Source organism: Pleurodeles waltl, chromosome 1_2, assembly GCF_031143425.1.
Source record: "Pleurodeles waltl isolate 20211129_DDA chromosome 1_2, aPleWal1.hap1.20221129, whole genome shotgun sequence".
Classification (NCBI taxonomy): domain Eukaryota; kingdom Metazoa; phylum Chordata; class Amphibia; order Caudata; family Salamandridae; genus Pleurodeles; species Pleurodeles waltl.
Genome location: NC_090437.1, coordinates 1,298,245,851 through 1,298,273,520, shown reverse-complemented (window position 1 = coordinate 1,298,273,520; position 27,670 = coordinate 1,298,245,851). Strand labels below are relative to the sequence as shown.

At 49.9% G+C, this 27,670-nt stretch overlaps 1 protein-coding gene across 4 annotated transcripts in view; it reads right to left on the bottom strand.

Moving 5' to 3' along the window:
• Window positions 1-27,670, bottom strand: part of LOC138250501 (uncharacterized) — a 328,067-nt gene that overhangs the window by 168,857 nt on the left and 131,540 nt on the right. For 3 of the 4 annotated variants that reach the window (XM_069205460.1, XM_069205442.1, XM_069205451.1), the window contains exon 6: window positions 2,685-2,822. The exons of the other annotated variant lie outside the window; for it this stretch is intronic. In XM_069205460.1, the coding sequence (XP_069061561.1) occupies window positions 2,685-2,822 (138 nt within the window). The remainder of the gene's footprint in view (window positions 1-2,684; window positions 2,823-27,670) is intronic. 4 annotated transcript variants of the gene reach the window in all.

Genomic DNA, 27,670 nt, shown 5'->3' with positions numbered 1-27,670 from the left:
CCCCTGGTCTGCCCTCCGAAGACGCGGGTACTTACCTGCAAGCAGACCGGAACCGGGGCACCCCCTTCTCTCCATTCTAGCCTATGTGTTTTGGGCACCACTTTGAACTCTGCACCTGACCGGCCCTGAGCTGCTGGTGTGGTGACTTTGGGGTTGCTCTGAACCCCCAACGGTGGGCTACCTTGGACCAAGAACTGAACCCTGTAAGTGTCTTACTTACCTGGTAAAACTAACAAAAACTTACCTCCCCTAGGAACTGTGAAAATTGCACTAAGTGTCCACTTTTAAAACAGCTATTTGTGAATAACTTGAAAAGTATACATGCAATTTTGATGATTTGAAGTTCCTAAAGTACTTACCTGCAATACCTTTCGAATGAGATATTACATGTAGAATTTGAACCTGTGGTTCTTAAAATAAACTAAGAAAAGATATTTTTCTATACAAAAACCTATTGGCTGGATTTGTCCGAGTGTGTGTACCTCATTTATTGTCTATGTGTATGTACAACAAATGCTTAACACTGCTCCTTGGATAAGCCTACTGCTCGACCACACTACCACAAAATAGAGCATTAGTATTATCTCTTTTTGCCACTATCTTACCTCTAAGGGGAACCCTTGGACTCTGTGCATGCTATTCCTTACTTTGAAATAGCACATACAGAGCCAACTTCCTACACTCACTGTCTCGGAGTCGCCGGAGGGTCCTCCCTGAGGTGTTGGTTCTCCACCAGTCGAGTCGGGGTCGCCGGGTGCAGGGTTGCAAGTCTCACGCTTCTTGCGGGGAGTTGCAGGGGTCTTTAAATCTGCTCCTTGAAACAAAGTTGCAGTTCTTTTGGAGCAGTGCCGCTGTCCTCGGGAGTTTCTTGTCTTTCTTGAAGCAGGGCAGTCCTCAGAGGATTCAGAGGTCGCTGGTCCCTTGGAAAGCGTCGCTGGAGCAGGGTTCTTTGGAAGGCAGGAGACAGGCCGGTAGGACTGGGGCCAAAGCAGTTGGTGTCTTCTGTTCTTCCTCTGCAGGGGTTTTTCAGCTCGGCAGTCTTCTTCTTGTAGTTTCAGGAATCTAAATTCTTAGGTTCAGGGGAGCCCTTAAATACTAAATTCAAGGGCGTGTTTAGGTCTGGGGGGTTAGTAGCCAATGGCTACTAGCCCTGAGGGTGGGTACACCCTCTTTGTGCCTCCTCCCAAGGGGAGGGGGTCACATCCCTAATCCTATTGGGGAATCCTCCATCTGCAAGATGGAGGATTTCTAAAAGTTAGAGTCACTTCAGCTCAGGACACCTTAGGGGCTGTCCTGACTGGCCAGTGACTCCTCCTTGTTATTCTCATTATTTTCTCCGGCCTTGCCGCCAAAAGTGTGGACCGTGGCCGGAGGGGGCGGGCAACTCCTCTAGCTGGAGTGTCCTGCGGTGCTGGCACAAAGGGGTGAGCCTTTGAGGCTCACCGCCAGGTGTGACAGCTCCTGCCTGGGGGAGGTGTTAGCATCTCCACCCAGTGCAGGCTTTGTTACTGGCCTCAGAGTGACAAAGGCACTCTCCCCATGGGGCCAGCAACATGTCTCGGTTGTGGCAGGCTGCTGGAACCAGTCAGCCTACACAGATAGTCGGTTAAGGTTTCAGGGGGCACCTCTAAGGTGCCCTCTGGGGTGTATTTCACAATAAAATGTACACTGGCATCAGTGTGCATTTATTGTGCTGAGAAGTTTGATACCAAACTTCCCAGTTTTCAGTGTAGCCATTATGGTGCTGTGGAGTCCGTGTTTGACAGACTCCCAGACCATATACTCTTATGGCTACCCTGCACTTACAATGTCTAAGGTTTGGCTTAGACACTGTAGGGGCACAGTACTCATGCACTGGTGCCCTCACCTATGGTATAGTGCACCCTGCCTTAGGGCTGTAAGGCCTACTAGAGGGGTGACTTATCTATACTGCATAGGCAGTGTGAGGTTGGCATGGCACCCGGAGGGGAGTGCCATGTCGACTTACTCGTTTTGTTCTCACCAGCACACACAAGCTGGCAAGCAGTGTATCTGTGCTGAGTGAGGGGTCTCCAGGGTGGCATAAGATATGATGCAGCCCTTAGAGACCTTCCCTGGCATCAGGGCCCTTGGTACCAGGGGTACCAGTTACAAGGGACTTACCTGGATGCCAGGGTGTGCCAATTGTGGAATCAAAAGTACAGGTTGGGGAAAGAACACTGGTGCTGGGGCCTGGTTAGCAGGCCTCAGCACCCTTTCAATTCAAAACATAGCATCAGCAAAGGCAACAAGTCAGGGGGTAACCATGCCAAGGAGGCATTGCCTTACAAAGGGCTTGAACCTCTTGTTTGAGGAGTGAAAGGTGTTCCTGCGATAACCTGTGGGTGCGTAGGGGTAGGACGTTGGAGTGTGTGGTAACGAGCTCCGGACAATAGCCATGTTGGATAATGGCAATGGTCATGGTAGTGTCCCAGATAGAATGGAAGTGTTTGGGAGTTCTCCCCCTCACCAGTAGCCAAATGGTCGAACACAAAACAAGGACAGCATTTTGGACCCAACCACTAGATGGCGAAATAATGAACAGCATGTTAATTCAGAAATGATTCACAATACCGAACAAATCAAGAATAAGTACTGTGCACTGCATTATAGTGAGCCCACTTTTCCCCGCAAAAATAATTAGAGCACACACTATAAATATTTACCTGTAATGCAAAGGACTCCTTGAACGAGACCGATGACTATAGCCCTGTGAGTGCGATTGCTCAGACGGTTTAGGGATATAATCATCAAGGCCAAGAAGACTCAATGGATCTACTTCATCCACAACATCCATCTCCATTCTGTTTAAAAAAGAAAATGTGCAGGTCTGTAGATTATCTAAGGTCCTCAAAGCAACCAACTGTTAAAGCAGCAAATAGGTGTGCATTTAATTTTTGGGGGGGTTTTCACACAGCCTATCTTTGCACATTATTGTTAATATGGAAAGGAGAGCCACAATTTAGTTCACCAGGCTATGCATAGGACAAATCTACTAATGAAATTGCAATGATTTAAGACTCCTTCCAAATCCTGGCCACACTGCTGAATATTATCTTCAAACTATATAGAAAACATTTAAAATGGGCACAGCAAATATTTATAAACATGTGACAACCCAACCAGAACTGTTTCACTTAAAACTGCATGACATTCAAAGAGAAAGGGTAAGGTATTAAAAAACATTCCAAATTGCTATATCTGCAAACTGCTATAATAATTTAAGGGAGGCACCAGGGTTCTAGAGTTATATGTATAAATAGTTGTAAGAAAATGGCTCCCTGTTGCAGTTACCCCCCCCCCCCCGGCACACCGATAAGTCCCTTGTAAAAGGTACCCAGTGGTACCAAGGGACCTGTGACCAGGGAAGGTTTCTAAGGCTGCAGTATGTGTTGTGCCACCCTAAGGGACCTCTCACCTAACACATGCACACTGCCATTGTAGATTGTGTGTATTGGTGGGGAGAAAAAGGCAAAGTCGACATGACATCCCCCTCAGGATGCCATACACACAAAATGCTGCCTGTGGCATAGGTAAGTAGCCCCTCTAGCAGGCCTTACAGTCCTAAGGCAGGGTGCACTATACCACTGGTGAGGGCATAGCTGCATTAGGAGAATGCCCCTAAAGTGTCTACGTCCTTCTTAAACATTGTAAGTACAGTTGTGGCCATATTAAGTATATGGTCTGGGAGTTTGTCAAAAACAAACTCCACAGCTTCATAATGGCTACACTGAATACTGGGAAGTTTGGTGTAAGGAAATGCCTCCTTGGCATGGTTACCCCCTGACTTTTTGCCTTTGCTGATGCTATGTTTTGATTTGAAAGTGTGCTGAGGCCTGCTAACCAGGCCCCAGCACCAGTGTTCTTTCCCTAACCTGTACTTTTGTTTACACAATTGGCACACCCTGGCATCCAGATAAGTCCCTTGTAACTGGTACCCGTGGTACCAAGGGCCCTGATGCCAGGGAAGGTCTCTAAGGGCTGCAGCATATCTTATGCCACCCTGGGGACCCCTCACTCAGCACAGACACACTGCTTACCAGCTTGTGTGTGCTGGTGAGAACAAAACGAGTAAGTCGACATGGCACTCCCCTCCGGGTGCCATGCCAACCTCACACTGCCTATGCAGTATAGATAAGTCACCCCTCTAGCAGGCCTTACAGCCCTAAGGCAGGGTGCACTATACCATAGGTGAGGGCACCAGTGCATGAGCACTGTGCCCCTACAGTGTCTAAGCAAAACCTTAGACATTGTAAGTGCAGGGTAGCCATAAGAGTATATGGTCTGGGAGTCTGTCAAACACGAACTCCACAGCACCATAATGGCTACACTGAAAACTGGGAAGTTTGGTATCAAACTTCTCAGCACAATAAATGCACACTGATGCCAGTATACATTTTATTATGAAATACACCCCAGAGGGCACCTTAGAGGTGCCCCCTGAAACCTTAACCAACTACCCTTGTAGGCTGACTGGTTTTAGCAGCCTGCCACACTCGAGACATGTTGCTGGCCACATGGGGAGAGTGCCTTTGTCACTCTGTGGCTAGTAACAAAGCCTGCACTGGGTGGAGATTCTTATCACCTCCCCCTTGCAGGAGCTGTAGCACCTGGCGGTGATCCTCAAAGGCTCACCCCCTTTGTTACAGCACCACAGGGCATTCCAACTAGTGGAGTTGCCCGCCCCCTCCGGCCACGGCCCCACTTTTGGCGGCAAGGCCAGAGGAGATAATGAGAAAAACAAGGAGGAGTCACTGGTCAGTCAGGACAGCCCCTAAGGCAACCTGAGCTGAAGTGACTCTGACTTTTAGGAATCCTCCATCTTGCAGATGGAGGATCCCCCCCAATAGGGATAGGAATGTGACCCCCTCCCCTTGGGAGGAGGCACAAAGAGGGTGTAGCCACCCTCAGGGCTAGTAGCCATTGGCTACTGCCCTCCCTGACCTAAACACACCCCTAAATTCTGTATTTAGGGGCTCCCCTGAACCTAGGAACTCAGATTCCTGCAACCTAAGAAGAAGAGGACTGCTGAGCTGAAAAACCTTGCAGAGAAGACGGAGACACCAACTGCTTTGGCCCCAGCTCTACCGGCCTGTCTCCCCACTTCTAAAGACACTGCTCCAGCGACGCTTTCCCCAGGACCAGCGACATCTGAATCCTCAGAGGACTGCCCTGCTCTAGAAGGACCAAGAAACTCCAGAGGACAGCGGCTCTGTTCATCCAAGACTGCAACTTTGTTTCAAAGGAGCAACTTTAAAACAACTGCGTTTCCCGCCTATAGGAAGTTGGCTCTGTATGCACTATTTCAAAGTAAGGAATAGTATGCACAGAGTCCAAGGGTTCCCCTTAGAGGTAAGATAGTGGCAAAAAGAGATAATACTAATGCTCTATTTTGTGGTAGTGTGGTCGAGCAGCAGGCTTTTCAAAGGAGTAGTGTTAAGCATTTGTTGTTCATACACAGGCAATAAATGAGGAACACACACTCCGAGACAAATCCAGGCCAATAGGTTTTGTTATATAAAAATATATTTTCTTAGTTTATTTTAAGAACCACAGGTTCAAATTCTACATGTAATATCTCATTTGAAAGGTATTGCAGGTAAGTACTTTAGGAACTTTGAATAATCACAGTAGCATAAATACTTTTTACATAAAACACAATAAGCTGTTTTAAAAGTGGACAGTGCAATTTTCAGAGTTCCTGGGGGAGGTAAAGTAATTTTAGTTTTTGCAGGTAAGTAAACCACCTACAGGGTTAAGATTGGGGTCCAAGGTAGCCCACCGTTGGGGGTTCAGAGCAACCCCAAAGTCACCACACCAGCAGCTCAGGGCCGGTCAGGTGCAGAGTTCAAAGTGGCGCCCAAAACGCATAGGCTTCAATGGAGAGAAGGGGGTGCCCCGGTTCCAGTCTGCCAGCAGGTAAGTACCCGCGTCTTCGGAGGGCAGACCAGGGAGGTTTTGTAGGGCACCGGGGGGGACACAAGTCCACACAAAGTACACCCTCAGCAGCGCGGGGGCGGCCGGGTGCAGTGTGCAAACAAGCGTCGGGTTCGCAATAGGATTCAATGGGAGACCAAGGGGTCTCTTCAGCGGTGCAGGCAGGCAAGGGGGGGGCTCCTCGGGGTAGCCACCACCTGGGCAAGGGAGAGGGCCTCCTGGGGGTCACTCCTGCACTGAAGTTCCGTTCCTTCAGGTGCTGGGGGCTGCGGGTGCAGGGTCTTTTCCAGCCGTCGGGATTTTAGAGTCAGGCAGTCGCGGTCAGGGGGAGCCTCTGGATTCCCTCTGCAGGCGTCGCTGTGGGGGCTCAGGGGGGACAACTTTGGTTACTCACAGTCTCGGAGTCGCCGGAGGGTCCTCCCTGAGGTGTTGTTTCTCCACCAGTCGAGTCGGGGTCGCCGGGTGCAGTGTTGCAAGTCTCACGCTTCTTGCGGGGATTGCAGGGGTCTTTAAATCTGCTCCTCTGTAACAAAGTTGCAGTCTTTTTGGAGCAGGTCCGCTGTCCTCAGGAGTTTCTGGTTACTCTTGAAGCAGGGCAGTCCTCTGAGGATTCAGAGGTCGCTGGTCCTGGAGAAAGCGTCGCTGGAGCAGGTTTCTTTAGAAGGCAGGAGACAGGCCGGTAGGACTGGGGCCAAAGCAGTTGGTGTCTTCTTTCTTCTTCTGCAGGGGTTTTCAGCTCAGCAGTCTTCTTCTTCGGTAAGTTGCAGGAATCTAATTTCCTAGGTTCTGGGGAGCCCCTAAATACTGAATCTAGGGGTGTGTTTAGGTCTGGGAGGGCAATAGCCAATGGCAACTGTCCTTGAGGGTGGGTACACCCTCTTTGTGCCTCCTCCCTGAGGGGAGGGGGGCACATCCCTATTCCTATTAGGGGAATACTCCTTCTACAAGATGGAGGATTTCTAAAAGTCAGAGTCACCTCAGCTCAGGACACCTTAGGGGCTGTCCTGACTGGCCAGTGACTCCTCCTTGTTTTTCTCATTATCTCTCCTGGACTTGCCGCCAAAAGTGGGGGCTGGGTCCAGGGGGCGAGCATCTCCACTAGCTGGAGTGCCCTGGGGCATTGTAACACGAAGCTTGAGCCTTTGAAGCTCACTGCTAGGTGTTACAGTTCCTGCAGGGGGGAGGTGTGAAGCACCTCCACCTAGAGCAGGCTTTGTTTCTGTCCTCAGAGAGCACAAAGGCTCTCACCGCATGAGGTCAGAAACTCGTCTCTCAGCAACAGGCTGGCAGAGACCAGTCAGTCCTGCACTGAACAATTGGGTAAAATACAGGGGGTATCTCTAAGATGCCCCCTGTGTGCATTTTTTTATAAATCCAACACTGGCATCAGTGTGGGTTTATTATTCTGAGAAGTTTGATACTAAACTTCCCAGTATTCAGTGTAGCCATTATGGAGCGGTGGAGTTCGTTTTTGACAGACTCCCAGACCATATATTCTTATGGCTACCCTGCACTTACAATGTCTAAGGTTTTGCTTAGACACTGTAGGGGCATAGTGCTCATGCACCTATGCCCTCACCTGTGGTATAGTGCACCCTGCCTTAGGGCTGTAAGGCCTGCTAGAGGGGTGACTTACCTATGCCACAGGCAGCGTGAGGTTGGCATGGCACCCTGAGGGGAGTGCCATGTCGACTTACTCGTTTTGTCCTCACCAGCACATACAAGCTGGCAAGCAGTGTGTCTGTGCTGAGTGAGGGGTCCCTAGGGTTGCATAAGACATGCTGCAGCCCTTAGAGACCTTCCCTGGCATCAGGGCCCTTGGTACCAGGGGTACCAGTTACAAGGGACTTACCTGGGTGCCAGGGTTGTGCCAATTGTGGAAACAACTGTACATTTTAGGTGAAAGAACACTGGTGCTGGGGCCTGGTTAGCAGGGTCCCAGCACACTTCTCAGTCAAGTCAGCATCACTATCAGGCAAAAAGTGGGGGGTAACTGCAACAGGGAGCCATTTCTTTACACCGCCGGAAGCGCAAGACTTGCTATTCTGCACCCGAAGCCCCCCGGCTCGACTTGTGGAGGAACAACACTTCAGGGAGAACTCCCCGGCGACTACGAGACCGTGAGTAGCCAGAGTTGCCCCCCACAGCGACGCCTGCAGAGGGAATCCCGAGGCTCCCCCTGACCGCGACTGCCTGACTCCCAGATCCCAACGCCTGGTAAAGACTCTGCACCCGCAGCCCCCAGGACCTGAAAGATCGGAACTCCAGTGCAGGAGTGACCCCCAGGAGGCCCTCTCCCTTGCCCAGGTGGTGGCTACCCAGAGGAGCCCCCCCCCCTTGCCTGCATCGCTGAAGAGACCCCTTGGTCTCCCATTGATTTACATTGGAAACCCAACGTGTGTTTGCACACTGCACCCGGCCGCCCCTTTGTTGCTGAGTGTAAAGAAATGGCTCCCTGTTGCAGTTACCCCCCACTTTTTGCCTGATACTGAAGCTGACTTGACTGAGAAGTGTGCTGGGACCCTGCTAACAAGGCCCCAGCACCAGTGTTCTTTCACCTAAAATGTACCATTGTCTCCACAATTGGCACACCCCTGGCATCCAGGTAAGTCCCTTGTAACTGGTACCCCGGAAACCAAGGGCCCTGATGCCAGGGAAGGACTCTAAGGACTGCAGCATGTCTTATGCCACCCTAGGGACCCCTCACTCAGCACAGACACACTGCTTTCCAGCTTGTGTGTGCTGGTGGGGAGAAAATGACTAAGTCGACATGGCACTCCCCTCAGGGTGCCATGCCGACCTCACACTGCCTGTGGCATAGGTAAGTCACCCCTCTAGCAGGCCTTACAGCCCTAAGGCAGGGTGCACTATACCACAGGTGAGGGCATAGGTGCATGAGCACTATGCCCCTACAGTGTCTAAGCAAAACCTTAGACATTGTAAGTGCAGGGTAGCTGTAGGAAGTTGGCTCTGTATGGGCTATTTAAAAGTAAGGAATAGCATGCACAGAGTCCAAGGGTTCCCCTTAGAGGTAAAATAGTGGTAAAAAGAGATAATACTAATGCTCTATTTTGTGGTAGAGTGGTCGAGCAGTAGGCTTATCCAAGGAGTAGTGTTAAGCATTTGTTGTACATACACAGACAATAAATGAGGTACACACACTCAGAGACAAATCCAGCCAATAGGTTTTGTATAGAAAAATATCTTTTCTTAGTTTATTTTAAGAACCACAGGTTCAAATTTAACATGTAATATCTTGTTTGAAAGGTATTGCAGGTAAGTACATCAGGAACTTTGAATCATTTCAATTGCATGTATACTTTTCAAGTTATTCACAAATAGCTATTTTAAAAGTGGACACAGTGCAATTTTCACAGTTCCTGGGGAAGGTAAGTTTGTGTTAGTTTTACCAGGTAAGTAAGACACTTACAGGGTTCAGTTCTTGGTCCAAGGTAGCCCACCGTTGGGGGTTCAGAGCAACCCCAAAGTTACCACACCAGCAGCTCAGGGCCGGTCAGGTGCAGAGTTCAAAGTGGTGCCCAAAACGCATAGGCTTCAATGGAGAGAAGGGGGTGCCCCGGTTCCAGTCTGCCAGCAGGTAAGTACCCGCGTCTTCGGAGGGCAGACCAGGGGGGTTTTGTAGGGCACCGGGGGGGGACACAAGCCCACACAGAAAATTCACCCTCAGCGGCGCGGGGGCAGCCGGGTGCAGTGTTAGAACAAGCGTCGGGTTCGCAATGGAAGTCAATGAGAGATCAAGGGATCTCTTCAGCGCTGCAGGCAGGCAAGGGGGGGCTTCCTCGGGGAAACCTCCGCTTGGGCAAGGGAGAGGGACTCCTGGGGGTCACTTCTGCAGTGAAAGTCCGGTCCTTCAGGTCCTGGGGGCTGCGGGTGCAGGGTCTTTTCCAGGCGTCGGGACTTAGGTTTCAGAGAGTCGCGGTCAGGGGAAGCCTCTGGATTCCCTCTGCAGGCGGCGCTGTGGGGGCTCAGGGGGGGACAGGTTTTGGTACTCACAGTCGTAGAGTAGTCCGGGGGTCCTCCCTGAGGTGTTGGTTCTCCACCAGCCGAGTCGGGGTCGACGGGTGCAGTGTTGCAAGTCTCACGCTTCTTGCGGGGAGATTGCAGAGTTCTTTAAAGCTGCTCCTTTGGATAAAGTTGCAGTCTTTTTGGAGCAGGTCCGCTGTCCTCTGGAGTTTCTTGTCGTCGTCGAAGCAGGACAGTCCTCAGAGGATTCAGAGGTCGCTGGTCCCTTTGGAAGGCGTCCCTGGAGCAGAGTTCTTTGGAAGGCAGGAGACAGGCCGGTGAGTTTCTGGAGCCAAGGCAGTTGTTGTCTTCTGGTCTTCCTCTGCAGGGGTTTTTCAGCTAGGCAGTCCTTCTTGTTGTTGCAGGAATCAAATTTTCTAGGGTTCAGGGTAGCCCTTAAATACTAAATTTAAGGGCGTGTTTAGGTCTGGGGGGTTAGTAGCCAATGGCTACTAGCCCTGAGGGTGGGTACACCCTCTTTGTGCCTCCTCCCAAGGGGAGGGGGTCACAATCCTAACCCTATTGGGGGAATCCTCCATCTGCAAGATGGAGGATTTCTAAAAGTTAGAGTCACCTCAGCTCAGGACACCTTAGGGGCTGTCCTGACTGGCCAGTGACTCCTCCTTGTTATTCTCATTATTTTCTCCGGCCTTGCCGCCAAAAGTGGGGGCCGGGGCCGGAGGGGGCGGGCAACTCCACTAGCTGGAGTGTCCTGCGGAGCTGTGACAAAGGGGTGAGCCTTTGAGGCTCACCGCCAGGTGTTACAGCTCCTGCCTGGGGGAGGTGTTAGCATCTCCACCCAGTGCAGGCTTTGTTACTGGCCTCAGAGTGACAAAGGCACTCTCCCCATGGGGCCAGCAACATGTCTCTAGTGTGGCAGGCTGCTGGAACTAGTCAGCCTACACAGACAGTCGGTTAAGTTTCAGGGGGCACCTCTAAGGTGCCCTCTGGGGTGTATTTTGCAATAAAATGTACACTGGCATCAGTGTGCATTTATTGTGCTGAGAAGTTTGATACCAAACTTCACAGTTTTCAGTGTAGCCATTATGGTGCTGTGGAGTTCGTGTAAAACAGACTCCCAGACCATATACTCTTATGGCTACCCTGCACTTACAATGTCTAAGGTTTTGTTTAGACACTGTAGGGGCACAGTGCTCATGCACTGGTACCCTCACCTATGGTATAGTGCACCCTGCCTTAGGGCTGTAAGGCCTGCTAGAGGGGTGTCTTACCTATACTGCATAGGCAGTGAGAGGCTGGCATGGCACCCTGAGGGGAGTGCCATGTCGACTTACTCGTTTTGTTCTCACTAGCACACACAGGCTTGTAAGCAGTGTGTCTGTGCTGAGTGAGGGGTCTCTAGGGTGGCATAATACATGCTGCAGCCCTTAGAGACCTTCCCTGGCATCAGGGCCCTTGGTACCAGAGGTACCAGCTACAAGGGACTTATCTGGATGCCAGGGTGTGCCAATTGTGGAATCAAAAGTACAGGTTAGGGAAAGAACACTGGTGCTGGGGCCTGGTTAGCAGGCCTCAGCACACTTTCAATTCAAAACATAGCATCAGCAAAGGCAAAAAGTCAGGGGGCAACCATGCCAAGGAGGCATTTCCTTACACACACTCAGAGACAAATCCAGCCAATAGGTTTTGTTATAGAAAAATATCTTTTCTTAGTTTATTTTAAGAACCACAGGTTCAATTTTTACATGTAATATCTCATTTGAAAGGTATTGCAGGTAAGTACTCTAGGAACTTTGAATCATTACTTTAGCATGTATACTTTTTGCATAAAACACAATAAGCTGTTTTAAAAGTGGACACTTAGTGCAATTTTCACAGTCCCTGGGGGAGGTAAGTTATTGTTAGTTTTCACAGGTAAATAAGTCACTTACAGTTCTCAGTTTTTGGTCCAAGGTAGCCCACCGTTGGGGGTTCAGAGCAACCCCAAAGTTATCACACCAGCAGCTCAGGGACGGTCAGGTGCAAAGGTCAAAGAGGTGCCCAAAACACATAGGCTATAATGGAGAGAAGGGGGTGCCCCGGTTCCAGTCTGCCAGCAGGTAAGTACCCGCGTCTTCGGAGGGCAGACCAAGGGGGTTTTGTAGGGCACCGGGGGGGACACAAAGTAGCACAGAAAGTACACCCTCAGCAGCGCGGGGGCGGCCGGGTGCAGTGTGCAAACACGCGTCGGGTTTCCTTCAGGTTTCAATGGGAGACCAAGGGGTCTCTTTAGCGGTGCAGGCAGGCAAGGGGGGGGGGGGCTCCTCGGGGTAGCCACCACCTAGGCAAGGGAGAGGGCCTCCTGGGGGTCACTCCTGCACAGAAGTTCCGTTTCTCTAGGCGCTGGGGGCTGCGGGTGCAGGGTCTTTTCCAGGCGTCGGGAAATGGAGTTTAGACAGTCGCGGTCAGGGGGAGCCTGGGGATTCCCTCTGCTGGCGTCGCTGTGGGGGCTCAGGGGGGACAACTTTGGTTACTCACAGTCGTAGAGTCGCCGGAGGGTCCTCCCTGAGCTGTTTGTTCTCCACCAGTCGAGTCGGGGTCGCCGGGTGCAGTGTTGCAAGTCTCACGCTTCTTGCGGGGAGTTGCAGGGGTCTTTAAATCTGCTCCTTGTAACAAAGTTGCAGTTCTTTTGGAGCAGTCCCGCTGTCCTCAGGAGTTTCTCGTCTTCTTCGAAGCGGGGCAGTCCTCAGAGGATTCAGAGGTCGCTGGTCCCTTGGAAAGCGTCGCTGGAGCAGGGTTCTTTGGAAGGCAGGAGACAGGCCGGTGAGTTCTGGGGGCAAGGCAGTTGGTGTCTTCTGGTCTTCCTCTGCAGGGGTTTTCAGCTTTACAGTCCTTCTTGTAGTTGCAGGAATCTGATTTCTTTAGGTTCAGGGAAGCCCTTAAATACTAAATTTAAGGGCGTGTTTAGGTCTGGGGGGTTAGTAGCCAATGGCTACTAGCCCTGAGGGTGGGTACACCCTCTTTGTGCCTCCTCCCAAGGGGAGGGGGTCACATCCCTAATCCTATTGGGGGAATCCTCCATCTGCAAGATGGAGGATTTCTAAAAGTTAGAGTCACCTCAGCTCAGGACACCTTAGGGGCTGTCCTGACTGGCCAGTGACTCCTCCTTGTTATTCTCATTATTTTCTCCGGCCTTGCCGCCAAAAGTGGGGGCCAGGGCCGGAGGGGGCGGGCAACTCCACTAGCTGGAGTGTCCTGCGGGGCTGTGACAAAGGGGTGAGCCTTTGAGCCTCACCGCCAGGTGTTACATCTCCTGCCTGGGGGAGGTGTTAGCATCTCCACCCAGTACAGGCTTTGTTACTGGCCTCAGAGTGACAAAGGCACTCTCCCCATGGGGCCAGCAACATGTCTCTAGTGTGGCAGGCTGCTGGAACCAGTCAGCCTACACAGATAGTCGGTTAAGTTTCAGGGGGCACCTCTAAGGTGCCCTCTGTGGTGTATTTTACAATAAATGTGGTGTATTTTACAATAAAATGTACACTGGCATCAGTGTGCATTTATTGTGCTGAGAAGTTTGATACCAAACTTCCCAGTTTTCAGTGTAGCCATTATGGTGCTGTGGAGTCCGTGTAAAACAGACTCCCAGACCATATACTTTTATGGCTACCCTGCACTTACAATGTCTAAGGTTTTGCTTAGACACTGTAGGGGCACAGTGCTCATGCACTGGTACCCTCACTTATGGTATAGTGCACCCTGCCTTAGGGCTGTAAGGCCTGCTAGAGGGGTGTCTTACCTATACTGCATAGGCAGTGAGAGGCTGGCATGGCACCCTGAGGGGAGTGCCATGTCGACTTACTCATTTTGTTCTCACTAGCACACACAAGCTGGTAAGCAGTGTGTCTGTGCTGAGTGAGGGGTCTCTTAGGGTGGCATAATACATGCTGCAGCCCTTAGAGACCTTCCCTGGCATCAGGGCCCTTGGTACCAGAGGTACCAGTTACAAGGGACTTATCTGGATGCCAGGGTGTGCCAATTGTGGAATCAAAAGTACAGGTTTAGGGAAAGAACACTGGTGCTGGGGCCTGGTTAGCAGGCCTCAGCACACTTTCAATTCAAAACATAGCATCAGCAAAGGCAAAAAGTCAGGGGGTAACCATGCCAAGGACGCATTTCCTTACAGTAGCCATAAGAGTATATGGGCTGGGAGGCTGTCAAATACAAACTCCACAGCTCCATAATGGCTACACTGAATACTGGAAAGTTTAGTATCAAACTTCTCAGAATAAAAAAAACCACACTGATGCCAGTGTTGGATTTATTAAAAAATGCACACAGAGGGCATCTTAGAGATACCCCCTGTAATTTACCCAATTGTTCAGTGCAGGACTGACTGGTCTCTGCCAGCCTGCTGCTGAGAGACGAGTTTCTGACCCCGTGCGGTGAGAGCCTTTGTGCTCTCTGAGGACAGAAACAAAGCCTGCTCTGGGTGGAGGTGCTTCACACCTCCCCCCTGCAGGAACTGTAACACCTAGCAGTGAGCTTCAAAGGCTCAAGCTTCGTGTTACAATGCCCCAGGGCACTCCAGCTAGTGGAGATGCCCGCCCCCTGGACACAGCCCCCACTTTTGGCGGCAAGTCCAGGAGGAGATAATGAGAAAAACAAGGAGGAGTCACTGGCCAGTCAGGACAGCCCCTAAGGTGTCCTGAGCTGAGGTGAGACTGACTTTTAGAAATCCTCCATCTTGTAGAAGGAGGATTCCCCCAATAGGGATAGGAATGTGACCCCCTCCCCTTGGGAGGAGGCACAAAGAGGGTGTACCCACCCTCAGGGCTAGTAGCCATTGGCTACTAACCCCCCAGCCCTAAACACGCCCTTAAATTTAGTATTTAAGGGCTTCCCTGAACCTAAGAATTTAGATTCCTGAAACTACAAGAAGAAGAGGATTGCTGAGCTGAAAAACCCCTGCAGAAGAAGGACAGAAGACACCAACTGCTTTGGCCCCAGTCCTACCGGCCTGTCTCCTGCCTTCCAAAGAAACCTGCTCCAGCGACGCTTTCCAAAGGACCAGCGACCTCTGAATCCTCAGAGGACTGCCCTGCTTCAAGAAAGACAAGAAACTCCCGAGGACAGCGGCCCTGCTCCAAAAAGACTGCAACTTTGTTTCAAAGGAGCAGATTTAAAGACCCCTGCAACTCCCCGCAAGAAGCGTGAGACTTGCAACACTGCACCCGGCAACCCCGAGTCGACTGGTGGAGAACCAACACCTCAGGGAGGACCCTCCGGCAATTCCAAGACCGTGAGTAACCAAAGTTGTCCCCCCTGAGCCCCCACAGCGACGCCTGCAGAGGGAATCCCGAGGCTTCCCCTGACCGCGACTGCCTGAATGAAAATGTCACTTACCCAGTGTACATCTGTTCGTGGCATCAGTCGCAGTAGATTCGCATGTTCTGCAATAGCTCGCCATCTGGTGTTGGGCCGGAGTGTTACAAGTTGTTTTTCTTCGAAGAAGTCTTTCGAGTCACGGGACCGAGTGACTCCTCCTTTTGTCTCCATTGCGCATGGGCGTCGACTCCATCTTCGATTGTTTTTCCCCGCAGAGGGTGAGGTAGGAGTTGAATTGTAGTAATAGTGCCCATGCAATGGAGTGACTAAGTATGCACCTATTTAAGGTTGAGATGATACATATATAAATAATTGAAGGTAACTTCCAAACTGCTACAGGCTCCCGGGGAGGCGGGTGGGCACATGCGAATCTACTGCGACTGATGCCACGAACAGATGTACACTGGGTAAGTGACATTTTCAGTTCGATGGCATCTGTCGCTGTAGATACGCATGTTCTGCATAGACTAGTAAGCAGTTATTTCCCCAAAAGCGGTGGATCAGCCTGTAGGAGTGGAAGTAGTCTGAAATAATGTCCTTAATACGGCTTGACCTACTGTGGCTTGTTGTGCGGATAACACGTCTACACAGTAGTGCTTGGTGAATGTGTGAGGCGTAGACCATGTGGCTGCCTTACATATTTCTTGCATTGGGATGTTTCCTAGAAAGGCCATGGTAGCACCTTTCTTTCTGGTTGAGTGTGCCCTTGGTGTAATGGGCAGCTGTCGTTTAGCTTTAAGGTAGCAGATTTGGATGCATTTAACTATCCATCTGGCTATACCTTGTTTCGAAATTGGGTTTCCTGCATGAGGTTTTTGAAATGCAATAAAGAGTTGTTTAGTCTTTCTGATGTTTTTTGTTCTGTCAATGTAATACATTAATGCTCTTTTGACATCTAATGTATGTAGTGCCCTTTCAGCTACGGTATCTGGCTGTGGAAAGAACACTGGAAGTTCCACTGTTTGATTTAGATGAACGGTGAAATAACCTTTGGCAAAAATTTAGGATTGGTCCTTAGGACGACTTTATTTTTGTGTAGTTGTATAAAAGGTTCCTGTATAGTAAACGCCTGAATCTCGCTTACTCTTCTCAGGGAAGTGATGGCTATGAGAAATGCCACCTTCCAGGTTAGGAACTGTATGTCGCAGGAGTGCATGGGTTCAAAAGGTGGACCCATAAGTCTAGTTAGGACAACATTTAGGTTCCATGAAGGAACAGGTAGTGTTCTTGGTGGTATAATTCTTCTAAGGCCCTCCATGAATGCTTTAATGACTGGTATTTTATATAGGGAAGTTGAATAGGTAGTCTGCAGGTATGCAGATATTGCTGCAAGGTGAATCTTAATGGAAGAGAAGGCTAGGTTAGATTTTTGTAAGTGAAGCAAGTAACCCACTACATGTTCTGGAGTTGTGTGTAATGGTTGTATTTGATTAATATGGCAGTAGCAAACAAACCTCTTCCATTTACTTGCATAGCAGTGCCTGGTGGATGGCCTTCTTGCTTGTTTTATGACTTCCATACATTCTTGGGTAAGTTGTAAGTGCCCGAATTCTAGGATTTCAGGAGCCAGATTGCTAGATTCAGTGATGCTGGATCTGGGTGTCTGATCTTTTGGTTGTGCTGTGTCAACAGATCTGGCCTGTTGGGCAATTTGATGCAGGGTACCACTGATAGGTCTAGCAGCGTTGTGTACCAGGGTTGCCTTGCCCAAGTTGGTGCTATCAATATGAGTTTGAGTTTGCTTTGACTGAGTTTGTTTACCAGGTAAGGAAGGAGAGGGAGAGGAGGAAAAGCGTAAGCAAATATTCCTGACCAGTTCATCCATAGGGCATTGCCTTGGGATTGTTTGTGTGGGTATCTGGATGCGAAGTTTTGGCATTTTGCGTTCTCCCTTGTCGCAAACAAGTCTATGTGAGGTGTTCCCCAGAGTTTGAAATAAGTGTTCAGAATTTGGGGGTGAATTTCCCATTCGTGGACCTGTTGGTGATCGAGAGAGATTGTCTGCGAGTTGATTTTGTATCCCTGGTATAAACTGTGCAATTAGGCGAATTTGGTTGTGAATTGCCCAATGCCAAATTTTTTGTGCTAGCAGGCTTAACTGCGTGGAGTGCGTCCCCCCCCTGCTTGTTTAGATAATACATTGTTGTCATGTTGTCTGTTTGACGAGAATGTATTTGTGAACTATTATTGGTTGGAAAGCTTTTAGTGCTTGAAAAACTGCTAGAAGTTCTAGGTGATGGATATGCAGTTTTGTTTGATGTACGTTCCATTGTCCTTGTATGCTGTGTTGATCGAGGTGTGCTCCCCACCCTGTCATGGAAGCATCTGTTGTTATTACGTATTGTGGCACTGGGTCTTGGAAAGGCCGCCCCTTGTTTAAATTTATGTTGTTCCACCACAGAAGCGAGAGGTAAGTTTGGCGGTCTATTAACACCAGATCTAGAAGGTGACCCTGTGCTTGAGACCACTGTGATGCTAGGCATTGTTGTAAGGGCCTCATGTGCAGTCTTGCGTTTGGGACAATGGCTATGCATGATGACATCATGCCTAGGAGTTGTAATACCATCTTTGCCTGTATCTTTTGTGTTGGATACATGCGTTGTATGATGGTGTTGAAATTTAAAATTCTTTGTGGACTTGGAGTGGCTACTCCCTTTGATGTGTTTATTATGGCTCCTAGGTATTGTTGTACCTTGCGCGGCAGAATGTTGGATTTTGTAAAGTTGACGGTGAACCCGAGTTTGAAGAGGGTTTGTATGATCTGATTTGTGTGATTTGAGCATTGTATGAACGAATGGGCTTTGATTAGCCAGTCGTCCAAATATGGGAACACATGTATTTGCTGCCTTCTTATGTGTGCAGCGACTACCGCTAGACATTTGGTAAAGACTCTTGGTGCGGTTGTTAATCCGAAAGGCAGTACCTTGAATTGGTAATGTATTCCTTTGAATACAAACCTTAGGTATTTCCTGTGCGATGGGTGTATTGGTATATGGAAATAAGCATCCTTGAGGTCTAAAGTTGCCATGTAGTCGTGTAGTTTTAGCAATGGCAATACTTCTTGTAGTGTGACCATGTGGAAGTGGTCTGATTTGATGAAAGTGTTCACTACTCCGAGGTCTAGGATTGGTCTCAGTGTTTTGTCCTTCTTTGGTATCAGAAAGTACAGTGAGTAAACTCCTGTGTTTATTTGTGTGTTTGGCACTAATTCGATTGCATTCTTTTGCAATAGTGCCTGCACTTCTATCTCCAGGAGATTGGAATGGTGTGTTGTTAGATTTTGTGCTTTTGGTGGTATGTTTGGAGGGAATTGTAGAAATTCTATGCAATAACCATGTTGGATAATTGCTAGAACCCAAGTGTCTGTAGTGATTTCCTCCCATGCTTTGTAATAATGACCTATTCTTCCCCCCACTGGTGTTGTGGGGAGGGGGTGAGTGACCTGTGAGTCACTGTTTAGTAGTAGGGGCTTTGGGGCTTTGAAATCTTCCTCTATTTCTAGGGAATTGCCCTCCTCTATATTGTCCCCGAAAACCTCCTCTATACTGTCCCTGGTAACTGGACGGTGTGGCTTGTGAGGTGCTGGCTTGTGTGCTTTGACCTCGAAACCCCCCTCGAAAGGGCGTTCTACGGAATGTGCTGTAATTCCCTCTGCTCTGCGGGGAGTAGAGTGCGCCCATGGCTTTGGCAGTGTCCGTATCTTTTTTGAGTTTCTCAATCGCTGTGTCCACTTCTGGACCGAACAGTTCTTTTTCATTAAAAGGCATATTGAGAACTGCCTGTTGAATCTCTGGTTTAAATCCAGACTTTCGGAGCCATGCATGCCTTCTGATAGTTACAGATGTATTAATTGTCCGTGCAGCTGTATCTGCAGCGTCCATGGAGGAGCGGATCTGGTTGTTGGAAATGGTCTGTCCCTCCTCAACCACTTGTTTTGCCCTAATTTGTAAGTCCTTGGGCAGATGTTCAATGAGATGTTGCATCTCGTCCCAGTGGGCTCTGTCATAGCGCGCAAGTAGTGCCTGTGAGTTCGCGATGCGCCACTGGTTTGCAGCTTGTGCTGCGACTCTTTTACCAGCTGCATCGAACTTGCGGCTTTCTTTATCTGGGGGTGGTGCATCTCCAGATGTGTGAGAGTTGGCCCTTTTTCTAGCTGCTCCTACAACGACAGAGTCTGGTGGCAGCTGTGTAGTGATGAAAGCCGGGTCTGTAGGAGGCGCCTTATACTTTTTTTCCACCCTTGGTGTGATTGCCCTACTTTTGACCGGCTCCTTAAAGATGTCTTTTGCGTGCCGGAGCATACCAGGGAGCATAGGCAGGCTTTGGTAGGAGCTGTGGGTGGAGGAGAGTGTGTTGAATAAGAAATCATCCTCGACCTGTTCTGAGTGGAGGCTTACGTTGTGAAATTGTGCTGCTCTAGCCACCACCTGAGAGTACGCGGTGCTGTCTTCTGGTGGAGATGGCTTTGTAGGGTATGCCTCCGGACTGTTATCTGACACTGGGGCGTCGTATAGGTCCCATGCGTCCTGATCTTGGTCACCCTGGCTCATGGTGGTGTGAGCTGGGGAGTGTGATGGAGTTTGTGCTGGTGAGACGTTAATCACAGGCGGAGGAGAGGGTGGTGGGGTAACTCTTTTCACCACTTTTGGTTGTGGTGTCTGTTCCGTCTGGAACTCCAACCTTCTCTTTCTCCTAATGGGGGGAAGGGTGCTTATTTTTCCTGTCCCCTGCTGTATGAAGATACGCTTTTGCGTATGGTCCACATCAGTTGCTTGCAGCTCTTCCTCAAACCTATGCTTCTGCATTTGGGAGGTTAGCGAGTGCTCTTCTGTATAAGAGCCTGAAGCTGGGTCGCTTGCAGTTTGTTTCGGCATCGAAACCCTGTCTGCGTGTTTTTTCGGCTCCGAGGTGACTCTTTTCTTTTTCGGGGCCGAAACCTCTCGGCGTCGATCTGTTTCGGTGCCGCTGTCTCGGCGTCGAGCCGTGTCGGCACCGGCATCTCGGTGTCGAGGCTTGTCTCCAGCACTTTCTCGGTCCCGAGAAGGCTGCGTGCCGGTGTCTCGACCGGAGTCGGACGATCTCGGCACTGTTTGGGCCTTTTTCGGTGCCGACGGACGGTCACCGAATTTATGGGTTGAGCCATGGCCTGGTGGCAGTGGCGTCCCCTGGGCCTTGTAAATGTTCTTCTGAGTGGATTTCGACGTCTTACTCACGGTTTGTGTATCGTCGAATCCTTCGGAGTCTGAGTCTTGGATCGAGAAGGTACCTTCTTCTTCCTGTTCCTCGAACTCCCGTTGGGCTGTCGGTGCGGACGCCATCTGAAGTCTTCTGGCTCGACGGTCTCGGAGTGTTTTTCGGGACCGGAACGCACGACAGGCCTCGCAGGTGTCTTCGCTGTGCTCAGGTGACAGGCACAGGTTGCAGACCAAGTGTTGGTCTGTGTAAGGGTATTTATTGTGGCATTTGGGGCAGAAACGGAACGGGGTCCGTTCCATCGGCGTTCTTCAGCACGTGGTCGGGGCGACCAGGCCCCGACGGAGGATCGATAAACTACCCCGAAGGGCACCGGAGCTCTTCGATCTTCGATGCGGTGTGGAATCTAAGTACGCCGATCCCGAACGCAACAATACCGACGAAAATCTTCCGAAATTAGCTAATTTTCCGTTCCGAAACTCGGAGCGACAGGAACACGTCCGAACCCAATGGCGGAAAAAAAACAATCGAAGATGGAGTCGACGCCCATGCGCAATGGAGACAAAAGGAGGAGTCACTCGGTCCCGTGACTCGAAAGACTTCTTCGAAGAAAAACAACTTGTAACACTCCGGCCCAACACCAGATGGCGAGCTATTGCAGAACATGCGTATCTACAGCGACAGATGCCATCGAACCTCTAATTTCCCGACGGCTGGAAAAGATCCTGCACCCGCAGCCCCCAGCACCTGAAGGATCGGAACTCCAGGGCAGGAGTGACGCCCAGGAGGCCCTCTCCCTTGTCCAGGTGGTGGCTACCCCGAGGAGCCCCCCCCTTGCCTGCCTGCACCGCTGAAGAGACCCCTTGGTCTCTCATAGGAAACTATTGAAAACCCGACGCAGGTTTACACACTGCACCCGGCCGCCCCCGCGCTGCTGAGGGTGTACTTTTTGTGTGGACTTGTGTCCCCCCCCCGGTGCCCTACAAAACCCCCCTGGTCTGCCCTCCGAAGACGCGGGTGCTTACCTGCTGGCAGTCTGGAACCGAGGCACCCCCTTCTCTCCATTGAAGCCTATGCGTTTTGGGCACCACTTTGAACTCTGCACCTGACCGGCCCTGATCTGCTGGTGTGGTGACTTTGGGGTTGCTCTGAACCCCCAACGGTGGGCTACCTTGGACCCCAATCTTAACCCTGTAGGTGGTTTACTTACCTGCAAGAACTAACATTACTTTACCTCCCCTAGGAACTGTGAAAATTGCACTGTGTCCACTTTTAAAACAGCTTATTGTGTTTTATTTAAAAAGTATATATGCTACTGTGATTATTCAAAGTTACTAAAGTACTTACTTGCAATACCTTTCAAATGAGATATTACATGTAGAATTTGAACCTGTGGTTCTTAAAATAAACTAAGAAAAGATATTTTTCTATAACAAAACCTATTGGCCTGGAATTGTCTCTGAGTGTGTGTTCCTCATTTATTGCCTGTGTGTATGTACAACAAATGCTTAACACTACTCCTTTGATAAGCCTACTGCTCGACCACACTACCACAAAATAGAGCATTAGTATCTCTTTTTGCCACTATCTTACCTCTAAGGGGAACCCTTGGACTCTGCGCATGCTATTTCTTACTTTGAAATAGCACATACAGAGCCAACTTCCTACACTGAGGGTGTACTTTCTGTGCTAACTTGTGGCCCCCCCCGGTGCCCTACAAAACCCCCATGGTGTGCCCTCCGAAGACGCGGGTACTTACCTGCTGGCAGACTGGAACCGGGGCACCCCCTTCTCCATTGAAGCCTATGTGTTTTGGGCACCGCTTTGACCTCTGCACCTGACCGGCCCTGAGCTGCTGGTGTGGTAACTTTGGGGTTGCTCTGAACCCCCCCAACGGTGGGCTACTTTGGACCCAAATTTGAACCCCGTAGGTGGTTTACTTACCAGCAAGAACTAACAAACTCTTACTCCCCCTAGGAACTGTGAAAATTGCACTAAGTGTCTAGTTTTAAAATAGCTATATGTGATTTATGAGAAAAGTATTGTAAGGAAATGCCTCCTTGGCATGGTTGCCCCCTGACTTTTTGCCTTTGCTGATGCTATGTTTACAATTGAAAGTGTGCTGAGGCCTGCTAACCAGGCCCCAGCACCAGTGTTCTTTCCCTAACCTGTACTTTTGTATCCACAATTGGCAGACCCTGGCATCCAGATAAGTCCCTTGTAACTGGTACTTCTAGTACCAAGGGCCCTGATGCCAAGGAAGGTCTCTAAGGGCTGCAGCATGTCTTATGCCACCCTGGAGACCCCTCACTCAGCACAGACACACTGCTTGCCAGCTTGTGTGTGCTAGTGAGGACAAAACGAGTAAGTCGACATGGCACTCCCCTCAGGGTGCCATGCCAGCCTCTCACTGCCTATGCAGTATAGGTAAGACACCCCTCTAGCAGGCCTTACAGCCCTAAGGCAGGGTGCACTATACCATAGGTGAGGGTACCAGTGCATGAGCATGGTACCCCTACAGTGTCTAAACAAAACCTTAGACATTGTAAGTGCAGGGTAGCCATAAGAGTATATGGTCTGGGAGTCTGTCAAACACGAACTCCACAGCACCATAATGGCTACACTGAAAACTGGGAAGTTTGGTATCAAACTTCTCAGCACAATAAATGCACACTGATGCCAGTGTACATTTTATTGTAAAATACACCACAGAGGGCACCTTAGAGGTGCCCCCTGAAACTTAACCGACTATCTGTGTAGGCTGACTAGTTTTAGCAGCCTGCCACAAACCGAGACATGTTGCTGGCCCCATGGGGAGAGTGCCTTTGTCACTCTGAGGCCAGTAACAAAGCCTGCACTGGGTGGAGATGCTAACACCTCTCCCAGGCAGGAATTGTCACACCTGGCGGTGAGCCTCAAAGGCTCACCTCCTTTGTGCCAACCCAGCAGGACACTCCAGCTAGTGGAGTTGCCCGCCCCCTCCGGCCAGGCCCCACTTTTGGCGGCAAGGCCGGAGAAAATAATGAGAATAACAAGGAGGAGTCACTGGCCAGTCAGGACAGCCCCTAAGGTGTCCTGAGCTGAGGTGACTCTGACTTTTAGAAATCCTCCATCTTGCAGATGGAGGATTCCCCCAATAGGATTAGGGATGTGACCCCCTCCCCTTGGGAGGAGGCACAAAGAGGGTGTACCCACCCTCAGGGCTAGTGGCCATTGGCTACTAACCCCCCAGACCTAAACACGCCCTTAAATTTAGTATTTAAGGGCTACCCTGAACCCTAGAAAATTAGATTCCTGCAACTACAAGAAGAAGGACTGCCTAGCTGAAAACCCCTGCAGAGGAAGACCAGAAGACGACAACTGCCTTGGCTCCAGAAACTCACCGGCCTGTCTCCTGCCTTCCAAAGATCCTGCTCCAGCGACGCCTTCCAAAGGGACCAGCGACCTCGACATCCTCTGAGGACTGCCCCTGCTTCGAAAAGACAAGAAACTCCCGAGGACAGCGGACCTGCTCCAAGAAAAGCTGCAACTTTGTTTCCAGCAGCTTTAAAGAACCCTGCAAGCTCCCCGCAAGAAGCGTGAGACTTGCAACACTGCACCCGGCGACCCCGACTCGGCTGGTGGCGATCCAACACCTCAGGAGGGACCCCAGGACTACTCTGATACTGTGAGTACCAAAACCTGTCCCCCCTGAGCCCCCACAGCGCCGCCTGCAGAGGGAATCCCGAGGCTTCCCCTGACCGCGACTCTTTGAACCTAAAGTCCCGACGCCTGGGAGAGACCCTGCACCCGCAGCCCCCAGGACCTGAAGGACCGGACTTTCACTGGAGAAGTGACCCCCAGGAGTCCCTCTCCCTTGCCCAAGTGGAGGTTTCCCCGAGGAATCCCCCCCTTGCCTGCCTGCAGCGCTGAAGCGATCCCGAGATCTCTCATAGACTAACATTGCGAACCCGACGCTTGTTTCTACACTGCACCCGGCCGCCCCCGCGCCGCTGAGGGTGAAATTTCTGTGTGGACCTGTGTCCCCCCCGGTGCCCTACAAAACCCCCCTGGTCTGCCCTCCGAAGACGCGGGTACTTACCTGCAGGCAGACCGGAACCGGGGCACCCCCTTCTCTCCATTCTAGCCTATGTGTTTTGGGCACCACTTGGAACTCTGCACCTGACCGGCCCTGAGCTGCTGGTGTGGTGACTTTGGGGTTGCTCTGAACCCCCAACGGTGGGCTACCTTGGACCAAGAACTGAACCCTGTAAGTGTCCTACTTACCCGGTAAAACTAACAAAAACTTACCTCCCCCAGGAACTGTGAAAATTGCACTAAGTGTCCACTTTTAAAACAGCTATTTGTCAATAACTTGAAAAGTATACATGCAATTTTGATGATTTGAAGTTCCTAAAGTACTTACCTGCAATACCTTTCGAATGAGCTATTACATGTAGAATTTGAACCTGTGGTTCTTAAAATAAACTAAGAAAAGATATTTTTCTATATAAAAACCTATTGGCTGGATTTGTCTCTGAGTGTGTGTATGTACAACAAATGCTTAACACTACTCCTTGGATAAGCCTACTGCTCGACCACACTACCACAAAATAGAGCATTAGTATTATCTATTTTTACCACTATTTTGCCTCTAAGGGGAACCCTTGGACTCTGTGCATGCTATTCCTTACTTTGAAATAGCACATACAGAGCCAACTTCCTACATTGGTGGATCAGCGGTGGGGTACAAGACTTTGCATTTGCTGGACTACTCAGCCAATACCTGATCACACGACAAATTCCAAAATTGTCATTAGAAATTGATTTTTGCAATTTGAAAAGTTTTCTAAATTCTTAAAAGACCTGCTAGGGCCTTGTGTTAGATCCTGTTTAGCATTTCTTTTAGAGTTTAAAAGTTTGTTAAAAGTTTGAATTAGATTCTAGAATCAGTTTTAGTTTCTTAAAAAGTATTCCAACTTTTAGAAGCATAATGTCTAGCACAGATGTGAATGTGGTGGAACTCGACACCACACCTTACCTCCATCTACAGATGAGAGAGCTAAGGTCACTCTGTAAACTAAAGAAAATAACAATGGGCCCCAAACCTACCAAAATACAGCTCCAGGAGCTTTTGGCAGAGTTTGAAAAGGCCAACCCCTCTGAGGGTGGCAACTCAGAGGAAGAGGATAGTGACTTGGAGGACAATTCCCCCCTACCAGTCCTATCTAGGGAGAACAGGGTCCCTCAAACCCTGACTCCTAAAATAATAGTCAGAGATGCTGGTTCCCTCACAGGAGAGACCAACACCTCTGAAATCACTGAGGATAGCCCCAGTGAAGAGGACATCCAGTTAGCCAGGATGGCCAAAAGATTGGCTTTGGAAAGACAGATCCTAGCCATAGAGAGGGAAAGACAAGAGATGGGCCTAGGACCCATCAATGGTGGCAGCAACATAAATAGGGTCAGAGATTCTCCTGACATGTTGAAAATCCCCAAAGGGATTGTAACTAAATATGAAGATGGTGATGACATCACCAAATGGTTCACAGCTTTTGAGAGGGCTTGTGTAACCAGAAAAGTGAACAGATCTCACTGGGGTGCTCTCCTTTGGGAAATGTTCACAGGAAAGTGTAGGGATAGACTCCTCACCCTCTCTGGACAAGATGCAGAATCTTATGACCTCATGAAGGGTACCCTGATTGAGGGCTTTGGATTCTCCACTGAGGAGTACAGGATTAGGTTCAGGGGGGCTCAAAAATCCTCGAGCCAGACCTGGGTTGACTTTGTTGACTACTCAGTGAAAACACTAGATGGTTGGATTCAAGGCAGTGGTGTAAGTAATTATGATGGGCTGTACAATTTATTTGTGAAAGAACACCTGTTAAGTAATTGTTTCAATGATAAACTGCATCAGCATCTGGTAGACCTAGGACCAATTTCTCCCCAAGAATTGGGAAAGAAGGCGGACCATTGGGTCAAGACAAGGGTGTCCAAGACTTCAACAGGGGGTGACCAAAAGAAAGGGGTCACAAAGACTCCCCAGCAGAAGGGTGATGAGACAACCAAAACTAAAAATAGTAAAGAGTCTTCTACAGGCCCCCAAAAACCTGCACAGGAGGGTGGGCCCAGAGCCTCTTCACAAAACAATGGGTACAAGGGTAAAAACTTTGATCCCAAAAAGGCCTGGTGTCATAGCTGTAAACAGCATGGACACCAAACTGGAGACAAGGCCTGTCCCAAGAAAGGTTCCACTCCAAACTCCCATCCAGGTAACACTGGTATGGCTAGTCTCCAAGTGGGATCAACAGTGTGCCCAGAGCAAATCAGGGTTCACACTGAAGCTACTCTAGTTTCTGAGGGTGGGGTGGATTTAGCCACACTAGCTGTCTGGCCGCCTAACATGCAAAAATACAGACAGCAACTCTTAATTAATGGGACTAGAATAGAGGGCCTGAGGGATACAGGTGCCAGTGTCACCATGGTGACAGAGAAACTGGTTTCCCCTGGCCAATACCTGACTGGAAAAACTTACACAGTCACCAACGCTGACAATCAGAGAAAAGTACATCCCATGGCAATGGTTACTTTAGAATGGGGAGGGGTCAATGGCCTGAAACAGGTGGTGGTCTCCTCAAATATCCCAGTGGACTGTCTGCTTGGAAATGACCTGGAGTCCTCAGCCTGGGCTGAGGTAGAGCTAAAAACCCATGCAGCAATGCTGGGTATCCCTGAACTGGTGTGTGTGAAAACAAGAGCACAATGCAAGGCACAGGGTGAAAAAGTAGAGCTGGAGTCTGGAAAAATGGCCCAGCCTACCAAGAGAACAGGAAAGTCAGTTGGGAAACCAACTGCAACACAGCAAAAGAAAGGGAACCTCTCTTCTCAGGAAGAAGTTCTGCCCTCTGAGGGAACTGAGCCTTTGGAGCTTGAACCTTATCAGGTTGAGCTCTTAGGCCCAGGGGGACCCTCAAGGGAAGAGCTGTGTAAGGGACAAGAAACCTGTCCCTCTCTTGAAGGCCTTAGGCAGCAAGCTGCTGAAGAGTCCAAAGGCGAAAAAAATGGAACACATAGGGTCTATTGGGAAGATGGGCTCCTGTACACTGAGGCCAGAGACCCCAAACCTGGTGCCACTAGGAGAGTGGTAGTGCCTCAACTGTTCAGAGAGTTCATCCTAACATTGGCCCATGACATT